The 19,066-nt window shown below is 42.6% G+C and overlaps 1 protein-coding gene and 1 pseudogene across 2 annotated transcripts in view; both read right to left on the bottom strand.

Annotated features, from left to right (window-relative positions):
* Positions 1-14,598, bottom strand: part of P4HA3 (prolyl 4-hydroxylase subunit alpha 3) — a 39,301-nt gene extending 24,703 nt beyond the window's left edge. For both annotated transcript variants that reach the window (XM_044258553.1, XM_044258552.1), the window contains exons 1-4: positions 14,399-14,598; positions 7,364-7,506; positions 6,355-6,578; positions 1,787-1,936 (exon numbers count right to left, since the gene is read on the bottom strand). In XM_044258553.1, coding sequence (XP_044114488.1) covers positions 1,787-1,936; positions 6,355-6,578; positions 7,364-7,506; positions 14,399-14,598 — 717 coding nt within the window. The remainder of the gene's footprint in view (positions 1-1,786; positions 1,937-6,354; positions 6,579-7,363; positions 7,507-14,398) is intronic.
* On the bottom strand, positions 8,601-8,666 carry LOC122914839 (annotated as a pseudogene).
* Positions 14,599-19,066: the final 4,468 nt, after the last annotated feature.

The following is a 19,066-nucleotide window of genomic DNA, read 5'->3' as shown; positions in this document are numbered from 1 at the left end:
CTGTCGTGTAAAAAAATGTGCTGTAAGAGCACAAAGGAGTCTGAGAAGTCTGAGGAGAACTGAGGAAGTCTTCACAAGTAGGTGACATTTGAGCTATGCCTTGTGAGATGAATAAAAATTACCAGACAAAGCACAATTGTGGAAAGGGAGAGTCTACCAGTGAGCAGAGGAGAAACCTGAGTCTTCAGAGGGTAAAAAAGCCAAAACCAGTCCTCAGGCGCTGCATTTGAAGCCCTGTTTCTCAGGGTAAGCTGCTTGAGTTGATCTTCTCCTAGTCTCTGTGTCAGTTCCGTTTTCTTCCTCTATTAAAACCCAATTTCTTCTTGCCTTAGTTGTACTACAGTGATTCTATTAGAGCTTTAATACAGAGCAATTGAGCAGGCGCATTAGGAAGAGCACCCTGGAAAGTCTTACAACAAAGACCCACTTACCAGGAACTTCCATGAGGCACAGGCCCATTTGCTACTCTGAGAATAAATCTGTTATGGTGGCAACACGTGGGTTTGGACCACCCAAGTCCTCCTCCCTTTTCTCAGGAAAAGGGGGAAAGAGAAAGGAACGTAGGGAGCAGAAATGGTTTATTAGCTTTGGAAACTCTAAGGAATTGGTTCTGTAAACTATATTTTCAGCTTATTCTTGAAGACTATACAATTCTGGTGGGAAACAGATTAGCTATATAAAAGGACAGCAGATCACCCTATTCAGGGAAATGAGCTTCCACGAGAGGATCTACAACAGCTCATAGATCAAGTGCCAAGGAAAAGTAATCCCTGGAGGAGGCGCTGAGCGTCACTACAAACCAGTGACACCAGCTCGATAGGCAGACACTAGTCATAGTTACAGTTGGACTCAGCTGCAGATGGGAGAGGATAATGTCGGGGAGGAAGTCCTTCCTCTGCCCATGGTCCTTCTAGTTGGACATAGAATTAAATTGACATGAGACAGATTAACAGTAGAAAATCAAATGTAGTAGGCACGGGAACCCACACAGACACAAAATTCTAAAGACAGTGAGGCAACATGAAGCTTCTATGAGTTAAGAAGGGTAGAGTCAGAGGACACAAGGGGGAGAAAGTTCATCAGCAAGAGGGTGAAGGGAGATGTTTGGAGAAACATAGTTGCCCTATTGTGCAGAGTTCTTAGGTCAAGGGGAGTCTCTGTTAATAGCTTTCTGCCTGTTACAGACTCTCCTTTCCAACATAATCTTGGCAGTTGCAAGGAGGCAGAGTGCTTTTCCTGCATCTGCTGGGTTTTGATTACTTTTAACTCAAAATAATCTTTATGCCAAAGTGGCCCATATTGGGACAGCCTGCCCTGGGCCCCTACCATAACAATCAAACTTCTTCCTTGGATATGGAAATATCATGACAGAACACCTGTGAGAAGACAGAAGCTGCTGGCAGCGTAAAAGAGTGCTCTACATCAACTATGAACCCGTTTGTCAATGCCCCTGCTGCACTACAGGTGGGAGCCTTCCTCCTACACAGAAGACAATGGTTTTAAAGCAGTCAAGGTGCTGGAAAGAGCACCGGACTAATAGTAAAACAGACTTGGGCACTAATCCCAGCTCTATGAACTTCCTGACAAGTTAGGAATTTTTTGGAGATTTAGTTTACTCACATGTGAAATATGGAAATAATAAAACAACTGCCCTGCTTGACTCACATTTGGTCCTGTTGGGAAGATGAAATAAATTGAGACATGAAAATGTGTAGGAAATTGTCAAGCAGATATAAAGCACTATATTTATTGTGATAAAAGTAGTGAGCCTCCCTTACTCCCCTACCTGGAAATAGGCAAAGGCCAAGTGATCCAAGGCATCCTCTAGACTTGCCTCATCCTCTGTCTTCCATTCTCCATAAGATCCTCGGAAGAGACTGACAGCCTCCTCCAGCCACGGAATGGCATGGTAGTAATCCCCCATGTCATACGCCACCTGTAGGTAACATAAGTACCATCATTAAGCCTGAATCCACAGGTAGAGGAAAGGAAATGACAAAGAGTAAGAGGGCCTATAGAACACAAGCAGGCAAGTTTTCATCTCAAATTCATTTAAATTCAATTTATCAGCCATCCACTATATCCAATGCATTGTTCTAGACATAGCAAAGACACAATGGTTCTTGCATTTAAGGAAATTATAATATGGGGAGAAGAGAGATATGAACTCAGTTAACTGTAATACTGGGCAAAATGCACGAATACTCAAAGGAAAAACGCATAATATGTCATGGAGGCAGAGAAGGGAGAGACTTGGGAATCTCAGAAGGCTTCATGGAAGAAGTGGCATCTGAGGTAGACTTCCCCTGAAGAAAGAAAAGAATTTCAGTGAGCAGAGATTGAAAGGAAGAACATTTTAAAGTGAGGGAATGGCAAAAACAGAGCCAAAAGCAACTTGTGTTCAAGTTAGACACTGTGTTATGGCCTAAGGTGAGGAGAAGCAAGAAATGAACTTCAAAAGGTAGCATGGGCTAAGTTAATTAGAGTTGTGAGTGTTGGGCTTTTAAAAAGATACTGCCGGTAGCAATGCGAGAAATGGACTGAATTCACTCATTTATTTATTCAATATTTACCGAGTATTTGCAATGTATCTGGTGATCCCTGACCTTAAAGAGCTTATAGTCATATGAAGGGCACAAGAGTAAATCAATAATTGCAACACAATGTATTAGACCCACATGGGAATGCTCAAACAGCCCAGTGACTTTTTTCTATATTAAATGTTGGAAGGCGGGAATGTGGCAAGGTGTACTAGAGCTTGCTCCTGTCTTTTAACAGCTTACAGTTAACAAGAATGCCAGCACTGCAGGTGGAATTTCCTGGAAGTAGATGTTGGAGACAGCATGGAATTATAAAATCACAGAGTTGGAAGCACTCTTACAAAAAATTCTAATTCTACTCTAACTTCCAACCGGCAAAAAGACAGGGCAGAACCTAGAGGTACTGAAACTCTGCAGTCTAAAACAGTAAATCAGCTTTTCTCCCAGGTCTGCCATTCATCTGCCATGTTATTTCTCTGATCCTTACTTTTCCTGTTTATGTAAAAAGGTTGAGTTGAAGAATAACAGCCAAAATGACTGAACTTTTTCTGCTAAGTTAACAATTTGTTTAAGTTTTCCCAAGTCCCAAAAATATGGTAGATTGAGATAACTGGAATCCTTCCAAGCAAAAAGACTTGGAACTTTTGAATAAAATATAACAAATATTTTATGATATATTTTCAAGAAAGAATGGAATATACCCAGGTACCAGAAACAAAAAAGGAGCTAAAAACCTCAGCAATGAGCTTAAGAGCAGATGCTGAAGCTGCTTAAGATGGGGGCAGTGTTAGTAATCCCGGTACTTAGCAAAATTTGGTTATACTGCCCACATGAGCCCCCCCTTACACCTCCCAAAACCTAGGCACTAGAACAAAGACACACTCATAAAACTGAAATCCATGAAAAACTATACCTTAAAGGAAAGGTAGACCAGAAAAAATCTACCCATTGTTGCAAAGAGTCAAGAAAACTGGTTTGTTTCTGTCTGGATATTGTTCAGAGGAAGCAAAATGTCTCCTTAAAATATTCACAGTCTTGAGCCTATGTTTCATGTGAGTTTAGGGTTTGAATCTGCATTATTCATATAGCTCAGGAAACTCCAGGCCAAGAAATCAATATCATAATGGATCTATGGTCAGTGCAAATCAAAACCACAATGAGATATCACCTCTTGCCTGTTAGAGTAGCTATTATCAAAAGGACAAGAAATCGTGCTGGCAAGGACGTAGAGCAATAGTGCTATGCACTGTTGGCAGGAAAGTAAATTGGTGCAGCCAATGTGGAAAATAATACGGAGGTTCCTCAAAAAATCAAAAACAGAAGTTTGATCTACCAATTCCACTTCTGGTATTTATCTAAATAAAATGGAAACACTAACCCGAAAAGATATGCACCCCCATGTTCATTGCCAGTATTATTTACAACAGTCAAGATATGGAAACAACTTAAGTGTCCATTGATGGATGAATGGATAAAGAAATGTCACACACACACACACACACACACACACACACACACGATGGAATATTATTCAGCCATTAAAAAGGAAAGTTGCCACTTCCAACAACATGGATGGACCTTGAGGGCATTACGCTAAGTGAAATAAGTTAGACAGAGAAAGACAAATACCATACGATCTCACTTACACGTGGAATCTAAAATAAAAGCACAATAACAAAAACCCGAGCCTATAGATACAGAGAACAGACTGGTTGCCAGAGGTGGCAAGTAGGGGGAGAGTGAAATGGGTGAAGGGGGTCAAAAGGCACAAACTTTGTATTATAAAATAAATAAATCATTCATATATAATGTACTCAAAAAAAAAAAAAAAAGGAATCTTAGGCCAGTGATACCACCAGAGTACTGGAAAAAGAAAATCCAGAACCCTTTGGAGTGATAATCCCATAACTCCAGTCACAGAGATTCTTCTAGATGGGGAAAAAAAAGTTCTGCTAAAAATAAGCTCACAAACATAATAAACCATATCAGGAAATAATCAGTCATGAGCAAGAGTCAATAGACATGACTGTGGCAAAGTACAATTAGACAACTAAGAATTTCAGAAACTAGAAAGGCTGATCTGCTTTGAAATAATCCATGGAGGAGGAGATTAGAGATGTGTAGATGAAATAAATTTGGCCACACGTTAATAATTATTGAAGCTTTTTCTTTGACCTGGCAAGACCACTCCCAGAGAAATAAAAACAATTGTTAAAAAGACAAGAATGTTAATAGCAGCTTTATTCACAGTAGCCCAGGCTAGAAAAAGTGCAAGCATCCATTCCTAGTAGACTGGATAAACAGCATGTAGTATACTCATACAACGGAATACTACTCAGCAATAAAAAGGAATGAACTATTAATAAATGCAACAGGTGGATAAATTTCACAGATCCAGTGTGCTGAAAGAAGCTGGACTCAGGATAGTACACCTATATTGTATGGCTTAGGACAGTTCCTGGGCACCCAGGCAAGGGTTGAGTGGAAGGGAGGGGTCAGGAGTGGTGAGGAGAAAGAGAAGGGGGGCTTTATTGAGCTATATGTAAATTCATTTTTTAATATTAACCTTAATGCCTTCTGTTTTACATAAATTTATTTTTAAAAATTTGAAATGAACATTGCAAAATTTTAACATATTTCACCTCAATTATAGGTATGATTGCTTGTTATATTATTTTATGTAGTTTTCTTATATTTGAAATGTTTTATCTTTTAAAATAAGTGAATTAAGACAAAAATAAAGATGGGCGGTGAGGGTTTCAGGAAGGCACTTATTGCATTTTCAACATATGGTTTTAGTTTCAGAAAGGCTTCACAAATGAAGTGTATATTGGTACCATACACAGAACTATTTTACCTGGCTGAAATTTAAATTAGCCATGAACATGATGATTGAGCTGATTCCATTCAGAATCCTAGAGAAGGGAAAATGGTACATAGAGAGTCTTAGGGCAACCCACCCTGCACTAATTTGGAAAACTGATCTCTAAAACTTAAAATCAGGGCACATGAGGCCCAGTCTCAGATATGCTAATGAATACTGCAGGGGCTGGGAAATTTTACTTTCCTACAATACACATCTTCAAAATTAAAAAGGACTTACTCCATTACTTCTTGTGGCAAAGGCTAACAAAGAATATATTGTAAAATAACCTCAAGTGTGCTTATAAGTTATGATCAAAGATCAGTTAAATTTCTCATATGGAAGGTTCCTGAAGTCTATTTCCTCAAGTAATCTTCAGTGAATGGCCTCAGCTTTTTGACACTACCTTAATCCAATACTTCTAAATGCTCAGGAAATGTTGCAAAGGATTCCAGAAAGTCTCAGGAGGCTGAGTTTTCGTGACCTTACCTCACATCTCTATCTCTTCTCCCCTTCCCCAACCTTGAACCCTGCTTCTCCTTTCCACCCAGCCTTTCATCTGCTGGCAGGGCACTACTGTTAGGGTGACCCCAGGACCATTTTTTCCAGTCCCAATTTATGTCTGTTGTCCGGCCATAACTAGTAACACTCCCTTTACTCTCCAGAATATCCTGCATATGTGATTACCTTAGTTATTATGGAAAGAACATGGGACTCAGGGTTAAAAGACCCAGGTTCAGAATTTATTTCTGCTACTTAAAATTGTGTAACCTTGGGCAGATTATTTACTGTGTCTGACCTTCAGCTTCTTCATCTGAAAATGGGGAATTATACTAAATTTCCAAGTTTGCTGGAAGGACTTAAAGCATGTAAAAGCAATCAGGATATAGTTCCTTTATCCACAAAAAACAAGGGCTGAGAGCTTCGCTCTCTCTCTCTGGATACCATTACCTTGCCAACTTGGAAGCAGTCATCTGCCGTGAGGGAGAAGAGCCTCCTGGGGCTGTACAGGTTAGTGACGGCGGAGCCAGCGACTCTTTGGAAGACGCCTCGGGCCAGGCCCTTCACGTTGAGCATGTACACATCCTGCAGCCTCATCAAGGCCCTTGCTGCTCCCTCCACGTCCTCAAAGGCTGGGAGGTCCTGCTCCACCTTCTCATAACCATCTTTCAGAGCTGTCAAGGCGGTAAAAACACCAATCCACCATTCAAAAAACAGGCGGTGAGCATTTAATACAGGCAAGGCATAACCACCTCTTCAAATATTTCAAATAACATGTTTTATGTGTTTTTATTTCCCATGGCTAGCAGAGTCCTGGTGCAGAGTGGAGGCTTAATACAATCTTCTGAATGAGGAACATAAGCTCTAGAGTAAAAACTAAAGCACACGCATGTTGTTCCATCCTGTCTCCAGGAATCTTGCACTTTGTGGGGATAACTGTTCTTCCTCCTAATCTCCCCAAAGTCAACAAATTTCTTCAAGTACAAAGTAGAATAAATTAGGAAACTGACTTGCTTCAGATCACATTATAGTTTAATCAAGTACAAATTATTAGACAAATATGTAAATGGAATGATATAACCTGTACTTCTTCATAGGGTTATGGTGAAGCTCAAATGAGATAATGGACATGAAAGCATCTTTTTTTTTTTTTTTTTTGAAGATTTTATTTTTAAGTAAGCTCTACACCTAACATGGGGCTGGAACTCACAACCCCAAGATCAAGAGTCTCAAGCTCCACCATCTGAGCCAGCCAGGCCCCCCAAAAGTGCTTTCTAATGTACAATCACATAGACATATTAACAAGAGGACCTTAATTCTCTGTTAATAACAAAAGCTATGAAGATGGAGTGATACCTACCCACTTCATTACCCTTCATCACATTCCACCAGAATCTCTCTCCTTTCCAGAATCAGGAGACAGAATCTTCTCTTACCCTCCAGCCCTCCTCCTCATTACCTCGGATGTTCTCACTGGCCTCCAGACTATGTACCACATTCCTCCAGTCAGACTGTAGGCGTTTGATGAGAGTAAATGCAAGCAGAGGGTTAGACACAGGGGTTGCCGAATCCTCGTGCAAAGAAAGCACCTTGTCATAGAATCTGGAAGAGAGGAGTAGAACGATCTCGCTTACTGATACAGCCACCGCCCCTAGCAAAGGCTGGCATGGTGTATGTGCATTTGGAGTAGTTAAAAATGAAACATGAACCCTTGGCAACTCACATAATCCTCTAGCCAATAAGCTCAAAGAACATGAAAACTACCAAGACAAGAGAAGGAGGTCCATCCATTTGTTCATTCAATGAGTCAGTCTCTGCTCATCAGTTACTGTACATCAGGGACCACGCTAGATGCTAAAGATTCAAAGGCAAGACAGGGTGGAGCTCTCAAGCAGTTCACAAGCCAGAAAACCTTTCCTCTCATCACTCATATCAATATTTAGAATCTGGTAGAAGCTCAAAAATGCTGTGAAATTAATTGCAATAATTGATTGCAATAATTGATACCGGCCAGGAGAGAAGAGAGCTTATAAAGAGCCATGTAACGCTCCAGCTACTTGGAGGCAAGGCCCCTAACCCAGGCGGAAGTTAGAAGGTGTAAGGGAAGACTTCCTGGAGGAAATGGCACTTGATCTGAGTCCTAAAGGATTAAATAATTGAAAGCTGCTACGTACTGAGCCTTTACCACGTACTAGGCATTCTGCTAAGTGCTTTATATATATTTTGTCTCATTTTTTTTTAAAGATTTTATGTATTTATTTGACAGTGAGAAATCACAAGTAGATGGAGAGGCAGGCAGAGAGAGAGAGAGAGGGAAGCAGGCTCCCTGCTGAGCAGAGAGCCCGATGCGGGACTCGATCCCAGGACGCTGAGATCATGACCTGAGCCGAAGGCAGTGGCTTAACCCACTGAGCCACCCAGGCGCCCCTATTTTGTCTCATTTAATTCCCCCATCCTCAGATTAGATTTTATCAAACCAACAATGAAGAGAGAAAAAATTGAAACAAGGCCACACTGTTAGTGACAAAACCAGATCTGAACCCAAATCTTCCTGACTCTGAAGCTTGCTCTCACTGATTTTGCCATACTGTTTCCATGGAGCTAAAACAAAAAAGGAAGAATTTTTTTTTTTTTTAACTTGAGTATAGTTGACTCACAGTGTTACATTAGTTTCAGGCGTACATCACAGTGATTCAAAAAATACAGAACGCTTCACGAATTTTCATGTCATCCTTGTTCAGGACCCATGCTCATCTTCTCTCACAGGAAGAATATTTTTTGATCCAATGGGACTAACATATACAAAAGCACAGCGGCTTGACAAGTATGTGTTCATTAATAAGTCGGTCTAAACTGGTTACTTGCTAGATGGCAGACTCCATGCTAGATGCTAGGGATGAAAAGACAAGACATGACGAAGGGAGGAGAGGCAGTCAGAGACAATTCAACATGCATGAAGGGACAGAGAGAAATGGTAGGGGGAGTTCTGAGCTGTTCAGTAGTGCTGGAACCCTAGGTGTGTTGGGAGGATGATGTGTAGGTCAGATTGGACAAGAGAAGAGCACCCCACAGGCCCTGCTGAGGAATTTGGGTTTTACCTTGAGTGCAATTAGAAGCCGCCAAAAGGTTTTAGGTGAGAGCTGGATACACTAGGAAATGTTTACATATACGAATCTGTGAGAGGGTGGGGTTCAGAAGTGGGGAAGAGTGGAGGCAGAAAGAACTGTCTGGAGGTCAATTCAAAAGTGGAAGCAAGAGTAAGGAGGGTCTGAACCATAATAATGACAGTGAGGGCAGAGGTCGGGATAGATTCAAGGGAGATATTCAGGAAGAAGTCCACATAAAAATCTAGTAGCTTTAACGGGGGAGGTGGATGTGGGGTGGTCCAGCAGGCGTCCAGCCTCTCTGGCTTGCCAAATGTGTAGAAAAGGACCAGAAGTGACCATCTTTCTAGTTAATTTTTCTCCTTTTCAGATGTCCTAAAACAGTGTTCACATCAGCAAAAGATGCTGTTTCCTTTCCTGGCATACTATAATTATTCCATTTCTAACACACTATTAGGATTAACATGATTACAATTTATTGACGATAATAAGCCAGACCTAAGAGTTGTTGGCATGCCCTCTAAAATTTTTTCCCTTGATTTAAAATTATTAATTCCAGGAGTAATATAATAACAACAATGGAAGTAAAAAGAAAAAAGTGTGTGCAAAGTGAAGAGGACATGGGTTTAAAGGCATGTGCTCAAGAGCGGTGAGCAAATAGGCATTCTTTGGCCAGAGTGGAAGACTTGAGTGAGGAGGTAGGGATGAAAGTTAAGAACAGAGGGAGTGGCAGGGCTGGGGGATTCATTGCCTTGAAACCGAGTCTGACCTAAGGGTTTCTCAAGGGTGGAGCCTGAAATAGAAGATGACTTGCCTCCAGGTGCCTCCAAGGAGCCAAGAGTTGAATTCAAGCATAAACTAAGGGACGAGAATCTGGGCCTTGGTGCCCCAGAGAGGAAATGAGAACCCTGTCAAGTCCCAGGATGTCTCTGATCTCTGAAACAAGGCACTTTGAGAATGGCTACTCTACAGTTTTAAAAACTAAACCAGCCTCCTGGGGTGGGATTTTAATTTTTTTTTTTTTTTTTACTGCCCATTATTTCCTGCTCCTGCTCCTGCTCCTGCTCCAGCTCCATATGGAACTACTTAGTGCAAGATATTTCATTGCTAGACGAAAACACTTACAAACAGAGACTTGGGCTTGAATCCAGCCTGAAGAGTAAGTATCCAAGGACAACTGAGGCTGAGTGGGCAGTAATTTTATAGACAGTTGGATTGGAAGGAGACCTGGCCTCCAACTGTCCCTCAGTTTGCTCCTCTGTAATATGACAGAACTGGTCTAATCTAGAAGGTCTCTCTGGATCCTTTCAGCATGACCATTCTATTGTTTCTTTCCATCATCTTTTCCATAACTGAATAAATAGATTCTTCATTTGGTGCTTGAGGATGTTTAACAGGCATCAGAGGAAAGTCACAAGGCAGAGACGTGAAAATTTCTCCCAAGTCCTCCAGCATTCAAAAGCCCCAGTGCCTTGTTCTCTTCGCATGATACTTTGTGTTATGGGGTCAGTTTATTTAGGGCAGGGGTTTGATCTCTACGGCAGCACATAATTCAGTTCGGCATTCAGATACATCATTTTTCTGTCACACAAAGAAAAAAACCTATCAACAGATATCTAAGACTGGTTTGGAATCCAAACATTGGCCCTATTCCCAGCCTCTGAGCAAATAGCTGGTTTTCAGAGACCGAATCACTGGATGCTGAATTCAAACCTTAAGTTTTCCTAAATGGCTTTTTGCTTTAGCAAATGTTGCTGAGAGTAGAAAATCAGATCCTTGCTTCAGGAATCTGCACATAAAATTTGCAACCCAATCCTGCATTAAACATAGCCTGGATAGGTTATCCAGCCGCAATATGTAGGCTATTTTAATTCAATATGTTTCTCCTTGAGAATTCAGCAATGGCTGTGTCTCAGTTCTTCTGAGACATTCCAAATGCTTAATTCATAACACAAAAATTACTGCTGCTGATAATACTTTTTCCATCTTGGTAGCTTTTTAAAACTGAAATAGCAAAATAAAAAAAGCTATATATATGTATATTTAACTAGTAAAAATTTTTATTCATTAACTTGGGGTAAGGAGTAGTTTCAACATTGAAAAATATTTCTTTTTTCAAAAAGCTTTTGTTTATTTATTTGAGAGAGAGAGCAAGAGAGTACATGGGGGGCATGGTGCAGAGGTAAAGGGAGAACTTGCTGAACAGGAAGCCAGCCTCTGCTAGATCTAGGATCCCAGAATCACGACCTAGGCTGAAGGCAAACGCTTAACTACCTGAGCCACTCAGGCACCCCCAAAATATTTTATTTCTAAATTCAGAAATTTAAAGAAGACTATCTACTGAGGTCCTTAGAAATAACATCTCAAGTCACATTAGATCACCAGATTGGGATTATAAGGAAAATAAGTAGAACTGCCAAAATTTTTGTTTTAGAAAGCAAACATCTCACTAGGTTTTAGAGCATTGATTAAGGAACAGACAGTCTCTAAGATATCAAACTAAACTTTCTGAAATTAAATGTTCATAGCTCATAGGAGAAGAGAATCTAGAATTTTTCTGAATCTTTCTTATTATCTAGGCTCTCACAATCTTAGCTACTGCTTAGAGACAAAGGTGGAGTCTAGTTTCACCAGGCAGTCTCAAAATAAACAAAAAAATCACACAGAGCTAACATTTGTTGAGCACCTACTACATTTCAAGCAATATGATAAATGCCTTTACATGGTACTAATCCTTCTACCAAGTCTGTGGGGTAGGTGCTATCATTATCATCATTTTGCAGATTAGGAAAATAATGCTTAAAGAGGTAAAGGACGTTGCCCAAGGTCAGAGCCAAGGATTCAAGCAAAGGTCTATTAAATTCCTGCATCCAGACTCTTAACCACTATGTACTCCAGCTATTCATAAAATCTCAGCAGTTATGTGGTTTGGTCTGGGTCCTGGCACAGCAGATAAAGCAAGCAGTAAGGACATACCTAATGGCATAATAGCAAGAAACAATCAAAAGAACTATGTCCTAGTCCTGGATTTTGCTACCTACTAATGTATAATCTCAGGTAAGGCTACTAAACTTTAGTTTTCTTATATTTTAAATGATTTTTCATTTGTTTATGAGAGCCATACAAACCTATTTCAAAGCATGTGTGTAAGGAGCAAATGAAATTAGGGTTCAGTGAAAAAGCTGTGACGATGACCATGGTGATGAGACAGTAAAGGAGACCAGCATCAGTGTCCCCCGTCCCCTCCATCAGTCACCCTGATCCACAGTGCCATGTCTCTGTTCTGAACCTGTTCCCTGGGAGGCCTGGCATCAGGATCTTGCCCCCCCCCATCTCTACCTGAGTCACCCAACTAAAGAGATTAGTGGTATGAGAATGAGCACATGGAAGCAGGGAACTCGGTGGAATCTCAAATCAAAGAGAAGAGTCTTTTATTTCCACCAATAAACCTAGACTCCGATGCATGTGGACTAAGAACAGAATTAAAACATTTTGCTTTATAGAGTAGGCCCATAAAACACCGGGCAACTATGCAACCCTGAAGAGTACAAGAATTACTGAACTTATCCTTTACTATTATAACACACACATACATTTTCTGTGTGTGCATGTGTGTATATTCAATTCACACTATTCGAAACTGATAGTAAATTTAAACACACATATAACTGCTTATATGCAAGCTACATACTTAAGAGCACATACCAAATCACATTATCATTCAGTCGCCATTGAGTAACAAGATCTTTCACACACGCTTCCACACATAGCCTGATTCTCTCCAACAGGGCTCTCTCCCACTGCCACAGTGTCCCACATGCCTTCTTCCTATGCACCCCAGAATTAGTATTACTATCGCATACACTCGCTCAGCTATATCAGCGGTGTATTGTGAGACAGCTCTCTGTTGGCCTCAGCTCAGCAGAGGGCCAGATGATGTAAGACATATTTCAATTTATTCAGATAGCTATGTGGTTACAGCACGGCTGGAGGTTTCTTCATGTCCTAAGCAGAGAAGACACAACATACTCAAACACAATGTATCACACAATACAGTCATTCATTTTTCAGTTTGATAGTCAATACATGATTACAGTGACCCAGCATGCCAAGTCTACAGTCTTTTATGCCACAGTGTGTAGCACTCGAGTTTGCTGCTTGTATGGCAAACAGTATTAGCTGAGCATCGGCTTGTGTGTGCTGCACTTAGTATCCTCTAGTATCAAGTATGGTTTTCCCTACTGTTTTCTTGGTCTCAATATACACATGTTAAATCTCAATTATCTCATACTTAGAATTTAAATCTTTTTTTGAAGATTTTATTTATTTGACACAGAGAGAGAGAGATCGCTAGTAGACAGAGAGGCTGGTAGAGAGAGAGGGGAAGCAGGCTCCCTGCTGAGCAGAGAGCCCAATGCAGGGCTTGATCATAGGACCCTGAGATCATGAGCTGAGCTGAAGGCAGAGGCTTAACCCACTGAGCCACCCAGGCGCCCCTTTATTTAGAATTTAGAGAACTCTTATTAAATATGGGAAGAGAAGGAGAGTTGAAAACAAAGGAGACAATGGACATCTCTGAATAATAATCATGATGCCACCGACTCCAAGCTCCCTGAGGGCAGAGTTGGGTCTTGCTCACCATTTTATCCCCACTGCCTGGAAAAGTGTGTGGCTCAGAATAGGCAAACACCCCTACTGAATGAGTTAATGAACACGAAACCTTATTCATATACTGAGCTGTACAAGCAGCATCCAGAATGCTGCAGACATATCCATACCATCGTGCCCATCCAGTCCCAAAGGCACGTAAATCTCCCACAGGGTCACACAATGTCACTTCCTACTAAACACCCCTTCTCTGTCACACACGTGGCTACAGTGACACTGTATTTTCTCTCCCTCTCGCTCTTGCAGTCGCGCTGTGTCTCTGTGGCACAGAGCCTGGGGACCCACCCGCATGCCCTATGAGGTCCTCCTACTAGGCCTGAGTCACTCCCACCACAATTTGCCACAGCGCATCAACTTGGCTGTGTGAAGATGGCCCTGGGTGCCACTGGGTGTGTGCGACGGAGTTCGAGGCTCCACACTGTGTATACAGCGTCCCCGAGGTCACGCTCGGTCTCTTTCTCCTTTATCTCATGCCATGGTGTGTCGGGGGTCCCACACAGGGGGACAGTGAGTCCGACGGCCACAGTGGGCCACGCGGTGTCTCAGCCTTACGGTCTAGTGAGGCTCTTAACCCTACTCTCAAACGGAGTCTGAGGTCCCACGCTGAGCTACAATAAGACTGAGTCACCCGCCACCCTACCGCACGGTGCCTCGGTCTCGCCCTCTGACTCAGTCTCCCCGACTCACGCGCCTCCGGGACCACCGCGCGCGCTTATTCTCACCTGGTCAGGTCGCGCAGCCGCGCCTCCTCCCCGCGCAGGTAGCGCCGCAGCAGCCCCAGCAGCCGGCGCTCGGGCGCCAGGGCGCGAGCCACGCTGGTCAGCGCCGAGAACGTGTCCCCCCGCGCCGCGGCCCCTGACGGGTCGCCTGCCTGGAGCGCCAGCATCGCCAGCAAAGCCACCAGCCCCGCCGCGGGGCCCATCGCCGGCTCTCGCGCGTGTCCCCTCGGACCTTCGGGCCAAGCCCCGGCGAGCGCTGCGCCCGCCCCGCGCCGCGCCGCCACGCCCCGCCGGACTCGGACCCGCCGGGCAGCCCCGCCTCAGGCCCCCCGCCCTCCTTTGCTCTGACGCCTCCCGGCGCTCGCCATCTCTGCCTCGGCTGCCCCCTAGCTCCTCCGCGGGGGCGGGGACTGCCCTCAGGGTCCGCGAGCCCTCCACCAAAGCTCAGCCCTGGCAAGATGTTTCCACGATGCCCGGTTCACGCTCGGGAAAACTGAGGCGCGGGTGTGGGAGGACGAATTCCCTGGTCTACGGCTGAACAGCGCCACCCCCCGAATACTCACCCTTCTGGATCGGGGATGGAAGTACAGACACGACTGGATTCTGATGGGGAAATCCAGGTGAGTAAATGAGGTGGTTCCTCATGACGACGCGCTGCTCGGGGAGAGCTGTGGAGGAGCAGAGGGAAGGAAACACTTCACAGAAGACTTGACATCTGAGCCATCATAAAAAGCAGAATTCTGACCGAAGGTAAAGAGGGTGAAGTTGATTAGGGTCGCTGCATGACAAATCTAGGACCTATCAAACCTAAAACTGGGATCCTGGGTCATTGCTCTATACCACATACCTATGGCCACTTAAGCAAAAACATTATTATTATTGTCTGACTAGGATACTCCCCCCCTCCCCTGCCAGGCAATGTTCATTCGTTCATTCAACAAATACTTAGCACCTCTGTCACGATGCTGAGGACATAGAGAAATAGCACATCCAACCCCTGACTCAGGAGGGAAAACAGATGTAAACAAGAAAGCACAATAAAGGGCTCTCAGGAAAAGAGAGAGTTGTGCAACAAGCTCAGGGTGGTACAAGTGAAGTATGACCTCCAGGTAAAGCTTTCAAAAATATGGTTCTAAAGACTCATTGTTGCGACCTTAGAAAGATTTAAAGGCATTGCCTAGTAGAGAGAGCTTCAGAGAATCTTAAGGGCATTTCTTAGAGTCTTTCTGGTAAACAAGAGTACTTCAAAGAGTCTTAAGAGTGTTCTCTATAAAGTAAACTATTTCAACTGGCAAAAATGCTTCTAAGAATCTTAACATTATTGTACCACAGCATCCCGACTCGCAGCCCAAGTTGCCCCAAAAGAAATATAGATGTGGCTTTTGTTTAACAGAATGAATTCCAATAAGGTTTATAGAAAATAATCAAAAGTTTTAAATGAGGGGCACTTGGCTGGCTCAATCAGTGGAGCATGTGACTCTTGCTCTTAGGGTTATGAGTTAGAGCTTCGTGTTCGGTACAGAGATTACATACATACATATACTTTAAAATAAGTTTTAAGATAATTTTATCAGAAGAAGCACTGCAAGTTTGAGTTAAAGACAAAGAAAATACCAAAAAAAGGGAAGAAAAAAGGGAGGGAGTGAGGGAGGGAGGAAAGAAGGAAGGACGGAAAGAAGAAAAGGAAGAAAAAAGATGCCATCAGACCCTGGTATCAGTTTTCTATTGCTGCTGTAACAAATTACCACAAACTTAGTGACTTGGAACAACTCATATTTATTATCTTACATTTCTGGAGTTTAGAAGTCTGAAATGGATTTCACTGGGCTGAAGTCAAGGTGTCTGCAGGACTGTTTCTTCTGGAGGCTCTGGAGGAGAATCTATTCCTTGCTTTTTCCAGTTTTATGGGATGCCTGCATTTCTTGATTCATAGCCCCTTCCTTCATCCTCAAAATCATAGATATAACATGTTTACATTTCATTTTGACTTTGCTTCTACTGTCACATCCTCCTCCTCTGACTCTTTTAAGGACCTTTGTGATTACACCAGTCCCACCAAGATCAATCCAGGATAATCTCCCCATGTCAAGATCCTTAACTTAATCATACCCTGAAAGTCTCAGGTTTGGGGAACTAGGACATGGGCATCTTTAGGAAGGGTGTTACTCTAACTACTATAACCCCCAAACTTCTGTGGGCAGAAAGCAGTCTGAGATGACTACTCAGTTGTAAATAAAGGTCCATGGCCATTTCAACATTCTCTCAATCAGAAGTGTTAGGAGGGAAAGTGTAATGGAGAGGGAGTCAGACTGGAAAGAGATAATGTAACCAATAGTGGTTAAAACAGCTTTTGGGGGCACATTTTGCAAATATCAGATAGCAATGTGAGCACATTGTTAGGTTCACACATCCTCCCAATCCTGGGGGCCTCAGAAAGGGTTTGTGCAAATTAGGTGCCTTGAAGCTTAAGCTTCATGGCAAATCTGCCTCTGGTCGCCTCTAAGGACATGGACTCTGAATCTACACTACCTGGGTTCAGTTCTTTGCTCCATACTTCTGTTGTCTGCACTGATGTTACAGATTGGGTATTCCCAGAAGCAGACGCTGAGATAGAGTTTGGGGTGTAAGATATTGATTACAGATCAACATCTGTGAAGGGGAGAGAAAGAAAGGAATGGAAGAGGAAGAAGTCAAAGAGACCTGATGAAGTTTTGATCAAAGTGGCAGGAGGGCTTCAGCTAGTTTATCCTGTCAGAGCTGTCTCATGTCAGGTCTGAATGGCTGGGCATTTATTCCTTCACCTCACTTGGTCATTGTTTAGGGTTCATTGAACTTCTTGGATCTCTAGGCTCACGTCTTTTGTCAAATTTGGGGAATGTTCATATATTATTTCTTCAAATACTTCTTTTACAAGCTTCTGGAATTTTGATGACATGAATTAGATAACTGCCTCATAAGGCCTCAGGCTCTGTTCTTTTTTTTTTTTAAAGATTTTATTTTATTTATTTGACAAAGACAGATCACAAGTAGGCAGAGAGGCAGGCAGAGAGAGAGGAGGAAGCAGGCTCCCTGCTGAGCAGAGAGCCCGATGCGGGACTCGATCCCAGGACCCTGAGATCATGACCTGAGCCGAAGGCAGCGGCTTAACCCACTGAGCCACCCAGGCACCCTTTTTTTTTTTTTTTTAAAGATTTTATTTAGGCTCTGTTCATTTTTTAAAAAACATTTTTTCTCTGTTGTTCAGATTAGTTGATTACTATGAATCTATCTTCAAGTTCACTGATTCTTGGTTGTCATCTCTGTTCTACTGAGTCCAATGAGTTTTTTGTTTTGGTTATTTTACTTTCGATTGTAACATTTCCATTGGGTCCTTCTTTATATTTTCTATTTCTTTGTTGATACTTTCTACCTTTACATTCATTTCAGGAGTGTCCACTTGGGTGGCTCAGTTGGTTAAGCATCTGCCTTCAATGCAGGTCATGATCCCAGGGTCCTGGGATCCAGCCCTGCATCGGTCTCCCTGCCCTTGCTTCTCCCTCTCCCTCTCTCTCTCCCTCTCTGTCAAATAAATAAATAAAATCTTTTTTTTTTTAAGTATTCATCATTCTTCTTGGAACATTTTATGAGTCTTCTATAATTTTCAACATTTGTGTTATTTCTTCCTGGATGTCTGTTGATTGTCTTTTCTCATACTTGAGATCTTCCTGGTTCTTCAAATGCAGAATAATTTGGATTAAATACTAGGTATTTTTGAATATATAAATGTCTACATCTTATTTAAATCTTATGGAAAATATTAATATCTTCGTGCTAGCATATAATTAACTCAGTTGGATTCAGGCCACAAGTTCTGATCTGCCTTCTGTGGCCATGGTTTCAATGTCAGTTCAATTCCCAAAGTGTTTGCAATGCCATTCAGTCTGTCCCAGGTGTGTACCACCTTTGGATCTAGACAGTGGTCTATCCCATACCTCAGTACTTAGGTCTATGGCATGCGATTTAGCATCAGATCTGTGCATGCAGAGCTAAGGGGTGAATCCAGGAATCATGGGGTGGATCTCTTGAGCTTTTCCCTCTCTGCAGTCTCTATGATAGTTTCCAGGCCCCTGAGACTTCTCTTTTTGGTTCTCTGGCCAGAAACCTGGCCTTCAAACAACTCTACTCTGTTGTGTGCTTCGCTTGACTTCATATGTCTGGGCCAAGTTGCAAGAGGACACAGAGAGAAAAAGATCAGTGGGGGTTTCCCCACCCTGTTAGTTGCTGAAAACAAAATTTACAGCATTATTTGAGATGGTCCTAATGTATGTAGATGAATACATAAGATAACTCAAAGTTTTAGACAGCCATAGGAACCTCACTACCACCACTGCCACTGGGGCCACTACTGTGAGATTGGGGAGATGTGTGGGGTAGGAAAAAGAGAAAACGAAAGGGAATCATGATATATTCCCCCTCTGAGTCTGAGGAGTTCTAGTCCCTTCTTGAGCCAGAGTGTGAGGCCTTCTCCCATAACTCCCCGAGTCCTTACCCAGGGTCCCAATTCTGGGTTTCGGGCTACTGAGGATTGAAAAGTAGAAACTTAGAGCACCTGGGTGGCTCAGTGGGTTAAGCCTCTGCCTTTGGCATGGATCGTGATCTCAGGGTCCTGGAATTGAGACCCGCATCTGGCTC

This window comes from Neovison vison, chromosome 7 (assembly GCF_020171115.1).
Source record: "Neovison vison isolate M4711 chromosome 7, ASM_NN_V1, whole genome shotgun sequence".
Classification (NCBI taxonomy): Eukaryota; Metazoa; Chordata; class Mammalia; order Carnivora; family Mustelidae; genus Neogale; species Neogale vison.
The sequence above is the reverse complement of the archived record's forward strand: the minus strand, read 5'-3'. Positions and strand labels throughout refer to the sequence as shown.